The sequence below is a fragment of the Ochotona curzoniae genome, unplaced genomic scaffold, assembly GCF_017591425.1.
Source record: "Ochotona curzoniae isolate NIBS_2020 unplaced genomic scaffold, NIBS_Ocur_1.0 patch367, whole genome shotgun sequence".
Taxonomy (NCBI): domain Eukaryota; kingdom Metazoa; phylum Chordata; class Mammalia; order Lagomorpha; family Ochotonidae; genus Ochotona; species Ochotona curzoniae.
The window spans coordinates 92,050-107,934 of record NW_024466936.1 but is presented as its reverse complement, the minus strand read 5'-3'; the positions used below and the strand labels follow the sequence as shown (position 1 = coordinate 107,934).

General features: G+C 41.8%; 1 protein-coding gene across 3 annotated transcripts in view; it reads right to left on the bottom strand.

Annotated features, from left to right (window-relative positions):
* Positions 1-15,885, bottom strand: part of LOC121167440 (liprin-beta-2-like) — a 137,799-nt gene that overhangs the window by 39,912 nt on the left and 82,002 nt on the right. Inside the window, exons 1-3 of one of the 3 annotated variants that reach the window (XM_040996835.1) lie at positions 11,931-12,045; positions 10,844-10,846; positions 9,431-9,562 (exon numbers count right to left, since the gene is read on the bottom strand). In XM_040996835.1, the coding sequence (XP_040852769.1) occupies positions 9,431-9,562; positions 10,844-10,846; positions 11,931-11,963 (168 nt within the window). In that variant the 5' untranslated portion in view covers positions 11,964-12,045. Of the gene's footprint in view, positions 1-9,430; positions 9,563-10,843; positions 10,847-11,915; positions 12,046-15,885 lie in introns of those variants that run through there. The other 2 variants (XM_040996836.1, XM_040996834.1) reach the window with 2 other exon arrangements.

The following is a 15,885-nucleotide window of genomic DNA, read 5'->3' as shown; positions in this document are numbered from 1 at the left end:
CCTCATTCCTGGTCCTAAGGGAGGTAAGTCCTGCATAGCACTTGGCCTCACCCAGACCCTGTTCAGTAAGGGTCCCAGAGTTCACCTCACATCCCAAAAGGGATGAGTCCAAGCTCTGACTGTAGGTCACAGATCCATGCTAAAACACCACACTCTGTTCTGGTTAGGAAGAACCCCAATCCCTCCCCCAAGGAAAGGCCCAACACACACGCATGCTCTGATATACTTAAGTGTGCTTCCTACAGGTGACCCCTCCTGAGGGGCACAGTCCTGGCTGCATGGCTGGGGTTCAGCTGCACTGTCACCAGCCGCTGCCTCCTCTGAGTTATCCCTACTGAGTAATAGGCGCTCTTGAATCTGCCTGTGGATGTCCAGCTGCAGCCTACACATCTGCTCCTGCAGCTCACTGATCACATTCAGAATGGACTGTAGGAATGAAAAGAAAGGAGAGAAAAGCACTGAAGGTCAGTCAACTCTCAAACATATCAGGGTTAGGAGAAAGCATGGAAGGAAGAAATGAAGTGTGTAGAAGCTGGGCTGCTGGTGGCTCCTAGGAGTCACTACCAATGGCCAGCCTTTTTCCTCACAGAAACTAAAAAAACACAGTGTTTTCCCTGAGGGTGTCCCCTCCATAGCCTGCCCTAGAGTTTAGACAAACCCCCACCACATCCGTTATGCCATCCCAGACAAGCAGCCTTGCAGGATGACATCTGAAACATAGAGTCTAGAAGAAACTCTTTATCCAAGAGCAAGCAATAGTTGATATGGGTGCACAACATGCACACACTGTTATATCTCCACATGTAACCATACACATATGCTAACTCCCCCACCCAAACATGTGTAAATGTGACATATATGGCATACACATTCACATATGATAATATATCCTCATCTCTAAAGTTATTCAGTACCAACATGCCATATTCTTGCCCTATATTTTCCCATCTTATCCACAACACTACACTAGGCAATGTTACTGGTCCACCTTACTGAAGCATGGATTTACCTGGTCTATCATTATAGAAATGCGGATTTCTGTTATTGGCCAAACGAAGGTCAGTCTGACATGCCTCACTCTTGGTGGGAGTGGATCCTTACTTTATTCACTAGCTTCAGGCAAATCAGCACAGGTTAACCTCAAACTTAACAGCCTATATTTTACAGAATCTACTTATTTTTGCAGCTTAATAATCGAGGAAAATGTTCATTTCCACTTGTTCAGCAACTCATTTAATTTTTCTGATTCTTTAAAATTTACTTATAAGGGCCCGGCGTGATGGTGTAATGGTTAAGGTCCTCGCCTTGCATGCGCCGGGATCGCATATGGGCTCCGGTTCTAATCCCAGCAGCTCCACTTCCCATCCAGCTCCCTGTTTGTGGCCTGGGAAAGTGGTCAAGGATGGCCCAAAGCCTTGGGAGACCCGGAAGAGCCCCTGGCATGGGATTAGCACAGCTCCAGCTGTTGCGGCCACTTGGGGAGTGAATCATCATATGGAAGATCTTCCTCTCTGTCTCTCCTCCTCTGTATATCCATCTTTCCAGTAAAAATAACTAAATCTTAAAAAAAAAATTATTTATAACAACCATTTTGGGGACTAACAACCCAAGTTCTCTGTATCTGTCCAAGGCAGTGAATAATCAAATCTGTTACCTTTTTCTTCCCCCAAACCTTGTAAAGAGATCTCATTTAAATGGCTTTCTACTATACCTAGCATTATATGATTTTTCAGGGTCTTCCCTGCATTATACTGACCATACAGTGTACCTTGAGTGTCCCTGATACACGTCCTCTTTATCCTTTTTACAAGTTCCTTTTAAAACTAGTTACTCTCGTGACACTGCTAAGTTCTTCCTTCTTACTGGCATTATTTGTGATATGGCACAGTCAATTTTAAGCAGCTCAGTATTCTTGACTTTTCTGACTTCCTACATTATGATTTACCAAAGCCTACAGTGCATGTCATGTGTAGTTTTCCACTTGTTCATTTTCATGAAACATCAGGTAACAATGGCCACTGTGTCTCAATGTTCCTCTCATTTTACTACATAAACTAACTGCTTTCCTCGGTCATTTTTTAAAAAAAGATTTATTTATGCATTTTAAAGGCAGATTTACAAAGATAAGGACTGACAGAAAGACAGAGGTATCTTCTATCCACTGGTTCGCTTCCCAAATCACAACAGTCAAGTCTCCACCCAGCAGAAGCCAGCTGCCTGGAACTCCATCCAGGTCTGCCATGCAGGTATCAGGAGTACAAGTATTCGGAGGCACTTTCTGCTGCTTTCCCAGGTGCATTAACAGGAAGCTGAATTCTAACTGTAGCAGCTGGCTCCAAACCAGCACCCGTAAGGGAAGTTACTGTCACAGGTAACAACTTAATCCACTGTGCCACACATAACACTGGTCCCTGGTACAATATGAGAGTCAAAAGAGCAGTTTTCCCAATTTTGATTTCTGCCTTCTGAATAAACTATAAACAAGTGAGAAAAACCAACTTTCAAATATGTCTATCTTTATCCAGCATTTTTAGGAATCATGTAGCTGCTGCTCCCCTCCTTCCATCACTACCCTTGGTCCATATTGGTTTGGGGTCTATTGTTGCACATTCAGGTTCCTCCTTTGCTTAGTGTGACCATGTGCTGTACCCCAAAACTGCTGGGCCACTTTTTCTTAATCCTTCCTAACCACATGTTATTATTTTTCAGTAGGAGTCAATTGTCATTCTCAGTATTTCATTCAGCTTTATAATTTATAATCCAGACCTAATCACCTTGTAAAAGATAGGCCCTTTTATAATTTCATTCCATTTTGGGGCTCCACATCATGAAGCCCAGATAATACGTATCAGTTGAGAAGTGTTGCTCTGTGTTGTTATCTTCAACATGGTTTGCTTATTATTGTTCCTTTCAAACCATTCATGGACTGTTTTGAGGATTCTATATGAAGCACCTGGGCACCTCCTATCGTTTTAGTCATTATTATCCCTTCCTATCTGTTAACTTTTTCATATTTTTACTCAGTTATTTTTCCTTCCTTCATGCTCAATTTAATTGCCTCTTGCCATCTTTTAATTTTGTTTTGTTTTCATTTATTTTACAGAGAAACAGAGAAAAGCTCCATTCACTAGTTCACTCAAATACTCGCAACAACTGAGGTTGGACCAAACTAATACCAGAAGCCAAGAACTTTATCTGGGTTGCCCATGTGGGTGTTAGGGATGCAACTACTTGAGCCCATTACCTGTTGCCTCTCAAGGTACACATTAGGAGGAGGTTAGAATTGGGAATGAAACCATAACTCAAACCCATATATTGACATTCTGTACACTGTACTGCTGTTGGGAAAATAATCTCTAGACATTATAAAGGGAAATCTGGAAATATCAAAAATTTAAGTACAGGTATCCCTTGCTGCACTGATTGCACTCCAATACTGTCACAGAAATGTAAGATTATTCATTACAAGAGACAAAGGGCAGGGAGGAGAGAAGAGAAGAACAGAAGGGAGAAGAGAAGAGAGGAGAGGAGAAGAGAGGGGAGGGGGAAGGGGCGGTGAGAGGCAAGGAGAGTGGAGGACAGGGGAGGGGAGGGGAGGGGAGGGGAGGGGAGGGGAGGGGAGGGAGGGGAGGGGAGGGAGAGGGGAGGGGAGGGGAGGGGAGAATGGCAAGAGCAAGTGTTCCCATCCACTGCTTCACACAAAATGACTGCAAATGGTCAAGGATGGGCTGAGGCTGAAGACAGGAGCTAGGATTACAATCAGTTCTCTAATATATGTAACAGGAAACCAATCATCTGAGTCATCACTGCTGCCCTTCAGATTCAACATCATCAAAAAGCTTGAACTGGGAGCCATAAGCACATATTAAACCCAGGCATTCTGGTATAGATATGGACATCTGAACCACCAACCTAAGCTGCTAACATTATTTGCAGTGCCAAAAACTTGGAAATAACATAAAGCACCTTGAAGAAAAACTGCTTAAGTTAGCTAGGGCTTAGTCAGGTAACGGGATGTATGCAGACATAAATGAATGAAGAGATTTCTTTTTTACTTTACTTGGTATGAAAAGAACTCCAAGAGTGCTGCTAAATTTAAAAGGAAAGGTTGAGAATAATAAAATGTACTTGCACAAAAATAGTGTGTGAGAAAGAGAGTGAGAGGGAGAGAATATACGTGTATATCCACATGAATTTGCTTATCTAGTCCTAAGATAACTATGGGGATACGCATGCAAACAAGCACTGGTCCCTGAATCTTGACCTGAAGGACAGACACAGATAAAAATTTTTGCTATTTGTACTTCTGAGCTCTTCATTTTAAAATGTGGGTTTTTAATTTTTATTATTTCCATTTATTTAAAATGCAAGGTATGTGGTGAGAGAGAGAGGATGAGAGAGAGGTCTTCCATTCATTGATTTCCTTCTAAAATGTCCACACAGCCACAAAGCCAAGAGGCAGCAATATTCCAGGTCTCCCATTTGGGTGGCAGAGGCCAAGCACTTGGCAATCATCTTCTTTGGCCCAAGATGCAATAGCAGAATATAGGGCTCAAACTGGCACTCAAATATGAAGTGAGGGCATCCCAAGCAGTGGCCTACCCAGATGCACCAAACCCTTGCCTCTTTGTCTTTGAATTGCAGGAATGTATTTACCATAATAACCATAAGCAAACAAAATTAAAACAAGAATAATAAAACTGCCTGTCAAGTCAATTCCACTTTGAGCAAACAACTTCTTAGCCTTCGTTCTGCATTACACACCTCTCGTGTTGGCTGTCCCAGTTCAGAAATCAAGAGTTCCTTCCTTCCAAGTTCCTGGCCATGGAAAGCAAGAAGGGGTAGCGGTACCACCATTTAGTGGGATGAAATTCCAATTTCTCCCAGGAAGTACTGAAGTTTCCTTCTAGATCTCTTCCTGCTCATTTGTATACCTGATTAACTGGGACAACTTCATTCCTAGCACATCCTGGATTCCTGCTCTGGGAAATGAATGCAGAAACTTTGAACTCCACTACAGGATCCAGCTTTAGAGCTCCGTACTCCCAGTGGGCAGGAGCCCCATAACCCCTTCCATGAGGAAAAGGCTTCTGATTAATGTGCCTTTGAAATGCCTTTGATCTGGTGTGCCACAGAGATATTTTGCTTGGCTTCGGCATCTTTCATATTCCATCATCCTAATTCTAGTATTTATTTTCCACATCAATCACTCTTCTGCAATGTTACTTCTTAGGAGTACACACAAGTGATTTGAGCATTTTATGAGCCAGAAATTTTGCAACCAGCTGACAGGAAAAGGTAAAATAAACATGAAATGTACTGTTTACCAGTATCTCACACAGGCCACTCACTGACTCCAGCACACAACCAGACATCATGAAATCTGGGTCTCCAAGTCCTCAGGTCTTTCAGCCACACCAGGACTTAGCCCTCTCTACAACGTGACTGATGTAGGGTGGTCTTTATTAGAGCAGAAAAAGCAGTCTGTGATGCTCTAGTGAATAGCATCCTCTTTTGTCATTGAAACATGAAATGGAATTTAAGAAAAGCCTGAACTACACTAAGGAAGTTACAATTTTGGCTACTAGAAAGTAAGAAAGAAAAAAAAAAGCCCTGCTTTTTCTAAACCACAGGCAATCAGCCCTTAGGCTAAATACTCTCATTAGAAAAATAGCAGCAATGTACGATGGGAGGCAGCATTCTCCCTATTCCTGCAATTGCAGTCCCTGGTGACCTTAGCTAGCAAAATGTCACCTGAAGTAAACATCTCCATTGCAGTACCACGTGGTTGCACTCCCTGGTGCTCCTGACAGCCACAGAGGCAGGGGTCTGGACCTATCAGCGAAGACTATGCTCAATTATAAGAATGAGAAATTTGTTTTAGGTCACGTGACTGCTCACTGATTATCACAGGTTTGAATAGCCTGCAAAATTCCTGCACTTGGAAACCTAATATTTGTACTAGCAACTGGGAAGGGCTGTTATCTCTTAGGATGGGGGCCAGAGGCTCAGGAACTATGTTGTCTTATGCATTTACAGGTGGACGGAAAACAAAAAAAATTAGCTTTAAAAACAACCTTCAGAAAGCAAGTAAGCAAAGTAAAATAACTGCTTTAGTGGTATTTGTCCCAGAAGTAGGAGCTCTCCTTCTTTCCAGACTTCCCTGTAAAGGCCTCAGTTGTCCCCGTGTGGTACCAACTCTGCAGTCCTGCACAGAGGGATTGACTCACACATGCACCACAGAGTGTCATATGTGATTCTTGTAGCAACTAGTGCAAAGGGAGCATGTGATCTAAATTGGCCCAATTTGAGATGTAATATTGGCATTTTTCCTGGAAGCTTTGAAAACAACATCTCTCTCTATGGGAGTTGCCAGGTCTGGAGCCACTGATGGCCACCTCTGTCACCACAGGGAGACAATCTTCCCGAGGGGAAGGCTAGATCAGAGCCAAGAAATACAAGACTTGCTCTAGTGACACTGAGTAATTGTTGGGACTCATGGTGGACATTTTAAACCCTGGATTTTCAAGTTGTGTGATCTAACAACTCGCCTCTCTTTTTAAAAGAGTTTTTGAGTTCATTCTCTGCCTTCTCACAGTTTACTGAATTCTGCACCCAAAATTCACATGTAATCACATTTTCTTGAAACACTGGAAAACAACTCTAAGCCAGGAGAAAATTCAATTCTATCTTTCTGAATGTTTTAGAAACAGAATCCATTCAATATCTCACACAGATCAATTTTTAGTATGTGTGATTTTTTGGCAGTATATAAACTATGTATAAGTCTGCATTTCCATTTCTACCATGCTTAACGTCATTATCAGTAAGTGATCAATATAACCTAACTACTGCCACATATCTAGCACTATGCCAAGGGCTGCACACCCTCTGCAGAATAATCAAAGAAAGACGAAGTACTGCTATCTCCATCTCACAAAAGAAAAAACAACGAAATTAAAAAATTTTCCCAGGATCACAAAGCTAAGGAGTAGCTAAGTTGGATTAAAGTGGGAGATCTCATACATTCACCTGCACTTTTTCTTTTCTTTTTTCATGTTTTTAAAGATTTACTTATCTTTATGGAAAGGCATTATTAGAGAGAGGAGAGACAGAAATATCTTGTCATCCACTGGTTCACACTGGCCTCAACAGCTGGGGCTTAGCTACACCAGAGCAAGGAGCCAGGAGCCAGGAACCTCCTTTGGGTCTCCTATACAGGTTCAGGGTCCCAAAGCCTTGGCCCATCTTCTACTGCTTTCTCAGGCCACAAACAGGGAGCTGGGTGGGAAGTGGAGCAGCCGGGACATGAACAGTGGCTCATATTGGATCCTGGCACGTTCAAGACAAGGATTTAGCCACCAGGCTATCGTGCCAGGCCCTAGACTGCACTTTTTCAAGAGAAGCTATTAGCTTCAGCTCACTGTAGACTATCTGCTTTAGGTAACCATACTTTTTATTAATGAACATGCTCTCAAAAGCAACTTTTTATTTAGACTTTACCACAGAGTAATCCAAATAAAGAAACTGAAGTTCAAAGTGATTAAGTAGTTAACTTGTTGAGGTTCATAGAGCTGTGAAATTAGATCAGAATATCAGTCATGGCATCAGATGGCAGGGGCTGGCACTGGAGGCTAAATCTGTCAAGTTAAATTCCAGAACCACCTGGAGAGTGCATAATCCAGGAGTGGGAGTGGCCTAGAAGGGAAATAGTGGGCTCCTCCCTCTTGAGCATGAAAACCAGGACAGGGGCAAGGGTGGCTAGACAGAAAAGCACCCAACAGCATGTGTGTGGGCTGGATAGTGGAGCTGGTTAGGTTGAACTAGGCTTCAATGCCCATTGACATGTATGAGAGCTGAATGGGATGTGGGACAGACTGGACTGGTCTGCTGTACATACTGGCAAGCACGGGAACCAGGGTAGGGGGCAGGCCTGGTGGGGGTTATTGTGGGTCGCTCCAACTAGGCTGCAGCTTCCACTGGTTTATATGAGGGCCAAGTGTGTGCTGGGCAGAATCAGGCTGGACTGCAACACCCATTGGTTCGTGTGGAAGACAGGGCTGGAAACAGAATCAAACCAGCAATTGCAACCACCATCTGGTTGGAGCGAGGACTGTACTGGGCCCTGTACTTGCAAGTACACTCAAGAATCTGGTTTGGGATCACCTAAAAGTTTCTTTTGGGACCTCCCCAATCGAACTGCCGGACTGCCATGGAATGCAAGTGCCAGAGTCGAGCCTCCTCAGAGGCTCAGACGGAGCAGTGGAGAGCATAACCAGCTGCACACGGAGGATATGGCAGTCTATCGGAACCTGCAGAGGATACCTGGCATCACAACAGAGAACAGAACAAATCAATCAAAACTGGGCAAATAGACTCTAAGGTGGACTATGTCAATCAGTGGATTCTGAAGAGATTTTATCATGCTTGGAATGGTGAGATTGGCAGCAATTCAGAACTACTGAACTATCAAAACCACTTGAGCAAGACCCTCGGAGCATGCCCCACATCAGGGACCTGGGATGGGTGGGAACCTGGGTGGGGCTTCTCCCTTTATCTCCCCCTTTACCCCAGATACAGGAAAAAAACAATGTGGAAATAATAGTCTTACCCACTTTCCTGTAGCCCTTGAACCCTTTTGCCCTAATTAACTATGTAAAGATTGTCAAGAAAAAAAAAGTTAAAAAAAAAAAAAAAAAGAATATCAGCATGAGGTTCCAAGCACAGAACATAGCTCCTTTATATCTCACATTACCAGGAGTGACTATAAGGATGTGAAGGGAGAAAAAAAGGAAGATAGTGATCTAGACTTAAACAGGCTGCTTTCTCAAATAAAGCAGCCTACAAATTTGCTAAATACATATTCAAAAAGAGTTCTGGCATACTCCAACCAATAGCACGTGGAGTCTGAAAAACAAAATGCAAAACCTCTACAAGGTTTGTGTCCCAGTTCACCCTTATGACCCACCATGAGAAAAGAAGCCAATCCCCTGGGACTTCCATGTGGGTCAGTGAAGTGCACATCAAAAGAAAAAGTCTCCAATGTCCTTGGATATTGTGACAATAGCCCGCTGAGGGGCTAATCAGCTGGTTCTCACAGAAGACATCCTGTGTCCCCCAGGTTTTGCCTGGTCCTTCCCTTGCCACTGCTTCCCTTTCCTTCCATCCTTGTCAGCAATTTGAGGGAGGATAGAGCCTGAAAGCCAGAACTTAGTGGTTTGGGTATTGCTGAAAAATTTGCAGCTATAGCAAAATGCGATAACTTGGTATTAACAAAACATTCTTCCTCTAGTGCATAGATACTTGTGGCACCCAAGGGCTGCCAGGCTTGAGGTTGACCAGATGGCCTAAGTCCATATTAGGATAACTTCCCCAAATCTAACTTTATGATAATACAGAATTTCCTTAGGATTCAGCATATCATACCCACCTCTGCTTTTCTTTGTTTCTCCTCTTGCTCTCTTTGCTCCTTCTCCATGCCAACCAGCTTGAGCTTCAGCTCAGAAACTTCGGTCATCAAATCGAGCTTCTGGGTCTCAAGAGATGTGCGACTTAGCAGCTCCTGCAAGTAAAAACAAGCTTCAAATCACCAATCACCATGGCAACAAAGACAGCTCCAGGTCTGAACGTAAAGCACTGTCTAAGTCATATGTTGGACATCACAGAATTGAAACTGATGCTTATGTGCCACAGACCCTTTAGAGACGGGTCTGCAATCACATAGGGTCACTCAGAGATAGCCTAGCCCCTGATATCACCCACTGTGTTCTGAAAGACAATGAGTGATATCTCTCATTTGCCCACAAAAACCATTATTCATTATCTGCAAGTATAGAGAAATGGATATGTACACTCAATGAAAAAAAAAATTCTCTTTCTCTATTTTTAAGACAAAGCAGCAGGTCCTTTCTGCCAAAACAAATAAACTCACGTTAACAACATTTTTTAAAAACTAAAATTTCTATATCTTCTCTTGCCATGCATTGCTAGGTGCTTTAACATACATTGCCAGCATAAACCTTCTCAGATATTTGGCAGTACAAAGTATCTTGATTTTACAGATGAGGGGATAAATACAAAAGGCTAAATAAGTACAGAAAGGGCTCTGACTGGCATAGCATAAGAGCAAGCTAAAACTCTACCTGTGGTGCTGACTGACATCCCATATGAGTGCCCAACTCTGGTCCTCGTGACCATTTGGGGAGTGAACAAGCAGAAGGAAGAGCATTTTAAAAACTAAGTGCAGAAAAGCTACATAAATATTTTGGCTGAGGTCACATGCCAATAAGCAGCAGAGCTAGTTTTCAAAGCAATGTCTAGTTAATTCCAGAACTCATTTCTGTCTAATGTATCATACTGCTTGCCAAACAGAGGATGTCAAAGAGTTTAAATATTTTTTCAATAGAGAGAAAAAAGGCCATCAGCAAATTTTCACTGAGCCCAGGAAACATCCACTCAAGGTGATAAAATTTAACAAGTAAGTGGTATCTACAAAGGCCTAGTGCCTAAAGCTACACGGGCCTTGAAGGGCCACAAGCCATTCTCAGGGTGCACACAGGAATGACTGCTTCTCTGAGTCCTGATGAGTGGAACATCTTAAGAGGTAATCCTCCCCCATGCCTTACTCTCCCAACTCCCCTTCCTTATCTGCTTCTTTTCCTCTATCACCTCATTCTCTGTCAATCTCACCAGCCTTACATCTACCTGCCTTGTACTAAGTACTATTTAAATCAGTTGGCAAAAATAAATATTACAAACAAAAAGATAAAAATCATAAAAATCAAAGCATGCAGGAAAATAAGTTGAAGCCAGAGTTACAGTTGGTAGAGAAGCCTACCACAACGTTCTATAAGCAGTTAGACTTGGGTTATAATTTATATGTGAGCTTTTTCAGCTGCTAATGCAAAGGGGGAAAAGGAACCACAAATAGGAAGGCACATAAGATAATAACCATTGTTCCATAAAACTGAGATTCTAACAAGAATAACAAAAATTCTTCATGATATTTTATTTACTTAATAAATAAGTTTTTAAGTACTTACCACAGCCAACATCCAGAGAAGAAAACTAAAACAAAGTCCTGTTGTATCTTAAGACCACATTGACACAGTTCTAGCTATGGATTAACACTCAGCGTTTATTTGGGAGATTCAAAAAGCCCTCAGAATATCTCTCTCCCCAAAGCTAAGAGTTTATTCTACTTCCATTATTTTCTACATCCCTCTAGCTACTTTAATTACTGAGTTATTATTGGCCATGTCAGTGTCCCAGCCAATGAAGATAATATTTTAATTGATTCCAATTAGCAATTTCAATTGGTCACATCAACATTCCAAGTGGCAATTCAGTTGGATACACTACAGTTTTAATTAGAAACCTAAGTTAAGTTAATTTCATATAGCTAACTATTAATAAACAGCGTACTTCATGCCTCCTAGCATGTGTATTAGCACGAGTTTCTACCTTTCACAATCATCTCCCCTGATCCTTGTCATTAGTAATTATTATCCTAGTCTCAAAAGTAACCTCAACAAACTTTTATCCCAACCCAGCTTGACTTCCCCATCTTCATCCTAGCAAGCCCTTTTTAACCACTTACATACGGTAATTAAACATGCGTCTCAGTGGGAATTCACCATATATCCTCCTTCTACTTTCAACATAAACTTTGTTTCTGTACATTACATTGTATTCTTCCCAGCCACTTCAAGTGGATATCACTCTGATCCCACCACCCCAAATCCTAACTGTCTTTGTATTTCAAGACTGCTTCCACCAATATTTGTTCCCTCCATTGGTCCACAATATCCACCCCATCCAAGGTAGTCCCACCAATCATAACATACTATCCACAAATATCCAGTAACAAAACAGTCTCTTACTTTTCTTGACGCTTTTGTCTTTTGATCAACAGCTTTTCTACCTATTGCAGGTGCATTCTGTCTTCTCAGCAGTCTCAACATCCTAGTTAAGGTCTCTTCAACTCAGTGTCCACTGTGGCTTCACATGGATCTCAGTTCCAATTCCTTGCTTTGCTTCCAATTCCTCGCAGCTTTTCAGCAGCATTGGCTGCAATGTGGCCCTTATCTTTACCAAGAATGTTTGCCCTGCTTCTAAAATTTCAGGTATGAAATTCTTTCTCTGCTCTAGATACAATCTACTGACCTTTCAACTGTGCCATTTGCTACTCAGGTCTTTAATTTCTTCTTGTGTAACTTCCCATTTTCTTGGTTTATCAACTTCCTTTAAGATATATTTGTTTCCTTATCCATTGTATACCTTAAAAGTTAGTCATTTTAACTCAAATCTATACCACAAAAGTCTGCACCCAACTCATCCTTCCACCAAGGTCAATGTGTGTTTGTTTACCAGAGTCTAGTCCACCCAAAATCTCATAGTCCTATGTCCATATTTTCATTCCCCATGGCCTGAAAATAGATGGAGAAAGTCAATGAAAGATACCAACTGGCTTCAACACAAATTTATGAGATTTAATTACTTTATTTTTCAGTATTTCCTGGCAAAATTTGTATTTATCTCTGGATGATTCCCTTTGGGGATTATTCAAAATCTTTTCTATTGTCCTTGAGCCCTAAACTCCAGTCTACCATCACCTTCTCCTCAATCTCCTCTATTTAATGGAAAGATAAAAATCATCTTGTCATTCACTGAATTTCAGTTCCATTTCAAAGTTTCACAGAATAATCTCTTATTCATTTTAAATTTCTTGGAGAAAACTAGCAGATAACTCCTTTCTAAGATGGAACTGCCCTAACTGTACATTGACATCTTTGCTGTCATGTTTTTTGACCTTACAGAATTGTTCCCTGGATCAGTAAGCTTTCCAAGTCACACATCAAAAGACATAATGTTTCTAGAAGTTGTTCTTATCTACCATGTGACTGGCCTTCCTGCTTTGGGACATTTTTCAGTCTCCAGGTTCTTCATGTCTCATACAACTTGACAGGCCTTAAAGTTACCCTCCTGTCTAACCTGTAGTCTATGGCTTTGTTTTCTACATTACAGTCATGTTTCCTCTCATAGCTGATAACTTATAATGACTCATCCTCACCTCTAGCTGCCTCTGAGGAAGTTCCCACCAAGTTCTGTGTTAGCATAGGGTGAGTACATGAATCATCCTTTCTGACATCTCTACCATCAGCTTCCATCCTTCAGGCCATAAACATGATTAAATTTCTGACATTCTAAAGAAATGTCCACCTTGACTTTGCCCTCTCCCTAACGCACATGTTAGCTCTTTCTCTTTCTCCCCATCTGTGTAAAAGCCTCTCTCTGCTTTTTATACTCTCCATCTCCTCTTCAAATTAAGCTCTTAAAAAGAATAATCTATCCCTGCTGTCTTATCTTTGCATAACTTCTCAGCAAGACATCTGCCTGCCAGAGACTGGCTTATGCCTTTACCAAGTACAGCAAAGAAATAACATTGGTTGTGGTGACCAACCTCCACTTCATATCGTTTGTTCCAGAATTTCCTTGTCTTCTTGTTTTTCTCCATTTCCATGGCTTGTTGCTTTTAATCTGTCTATCCTTTAAGGAGAACATTTTTTGGGTGCTTTAGACCTTAGCACCAAGACCCATGAGCTTGGGATCCAACCTATAAGCACCCTTGATGGCAAGCTTGCCCCTGCTATAGACAACTTACCCTCCAGGGTTGGATCTTCTGGGATCTCTCATAGTCACACAGCCTGGGAATCAAAAGTGAAGGAGGTAGAGGGCTAAGGGGAAGGGACCAAGGCTTCATACACAACTTTCCGCTTCTGTCTCAAAGTTTCTGGTTTAAAGGGATTTGAAAAGGCTCATGGAAAATGGAATTACAAGGTAAGTTTATTTGGGGGAAATATAAATTTGAAATGCATACACAGATTTTTTAATAATATACATTTTCTGTGGACTTTTTGAAGACTCATCACATAAATGAGAGAACAGAGGAACTAGCAGGCTGATTGGCTTAACTCATTACAAAGGACCATAAAATTGGGTAATAAAGCTTAAGGAAAAAAATCAAGAAAAAATTATCACTCACCCCCCTCAATTCATCACTATCACTAACCACTTCCAGAAGGCCAAGCATCTCTCCTTTCTTAGAGATGAAAGTAAGTTTACATCTCACAAAAACCCATCATTTCCTCCTTCCAAAGCTCAGGTTCTGACCAGAGCTGATAAAAATAATTTGCCTTTTAACTTATCCTCTCCTTAGTGGACCACATGTTGAAGCAATTACCTCCATCTTTGACTGTGGAATATGACCCAGGGAATTACTGACCAATGACAGAGGATTGTAGCCAGACTGGCAATCTGAAACCAGAATAAAAAAACAGGCCATGGAAAGACATAAAAGGAAAAATATGTCCCTTTGCCCTTTGAAGTAAAAGGTCCAGGCCTGGCTGGAAAGCTGTTTTCATGCAAAACACCCTGCAGACAAGAGGGGCTTGTTGTCAACTTAAGTTGGAGTCTAGTCTCAGCCCCACAAATTAAATCATCTCTCTGAACCTCAGCTTTATCTGTAAAAAGGGGTTAACATGTCTGCTCCACACTGTGATCCCTAAATCCAATATCAAATGAGGTAAACTTAGAGAAACTGGTTATTCAGTCTCAGAAGTCTTCCAGAGGGAATTTTAGGAACAACTTGGAAAACTGATGTTTGATTCATTTGCAACTCAGTGCTTTACCTCCTCAAACAGATTTATGCTTCCACAAGGTCATGTCCACAGCTACTTAATACTCTTTTTGAGACAGAAACACCCTAAAGGTTCTGAGAAATTCATCAGCCAAGTACCAGGCCTGGGCTTAGCCCTTATAACCCCTGCTCTGTGTCTGATTCAGACTGGCTGTTGAGTGATGGTTCATTTCTTAACAAGAAAACAGGCTCACTGGCTTTCCCAGACAACAACATATGGCCAGTTTACAGAAACTCACATCCACTAGTCCCATGCCACTACAAATATCTCCTTCCATATTCATCTCAAAGGCAATCAAAACAGTGAAGCTGCCTAAACCCTGAAGCTTTAAGTTGGAGGAAAAGCAGAGGTTGGCATCCCAGGAGCAGGCTATGTCCTCATCACTGTGCTCCCCTTTACAATGACTTCCTTCTGAAAATGACATCATTTCTGTTCTTTTTAAAAATTTATTTATTTAAAAGGCAGAGTGACAGAGACAGCCATATGCGTACACATACACATACCTTCTGTTCATTGGTTTACTTCCCAGATGACTGCAACAAAAACTAAAGTCTTGTGCTCCACCTGGATTTCCCATATGCATGGCTTCCACTGCTTTCCTAGACTCATTGCCAGGGAACCAGGTCAGAATGGAGCAGCCAGAGTTTAAACCAGTACCCACATGGAACGCTGGCATTATAGATGGAAGCTTAACCCACTATGCAACAGTGCCAGTCCACTGTGTCTGTTCTTGACACTGATTACATCTGCAAATATCCCATCTCTAACAAACGCTCCAATTTACTACCAGCTGTGTGAAAAACCTTCTATCCAACAAATAGTGTCAGCTTCTTCCCTAAGATCATCGATCTCAGGACCCTAGAGTGTTCAGAGACCACTTTAGAAGACACTACCAGGAACCTCAAATACTCCAATGTGGAGGGCACTCTCTGTAATACTGGTCTGAACCAGTCACAAGAAGACCACAAGTCCATACCTGAACTCCTAAAAGGTAATTCTGGCCCCGGTCTCTCATGGCTTCAGTGTGTCATGATGGGCAATGTCTTGACCTTGCTTAAAGACCAGAGAGGCACCATCCAGTGGTGTGAGCTCCGGAACCCAGCCTCAGACTATCTAGAGAAGTAAAAACTTACTCAGGCTGTGCCTCCTTCAAGATCCACTTTTACATTTCCTGAAGAATGCTTTT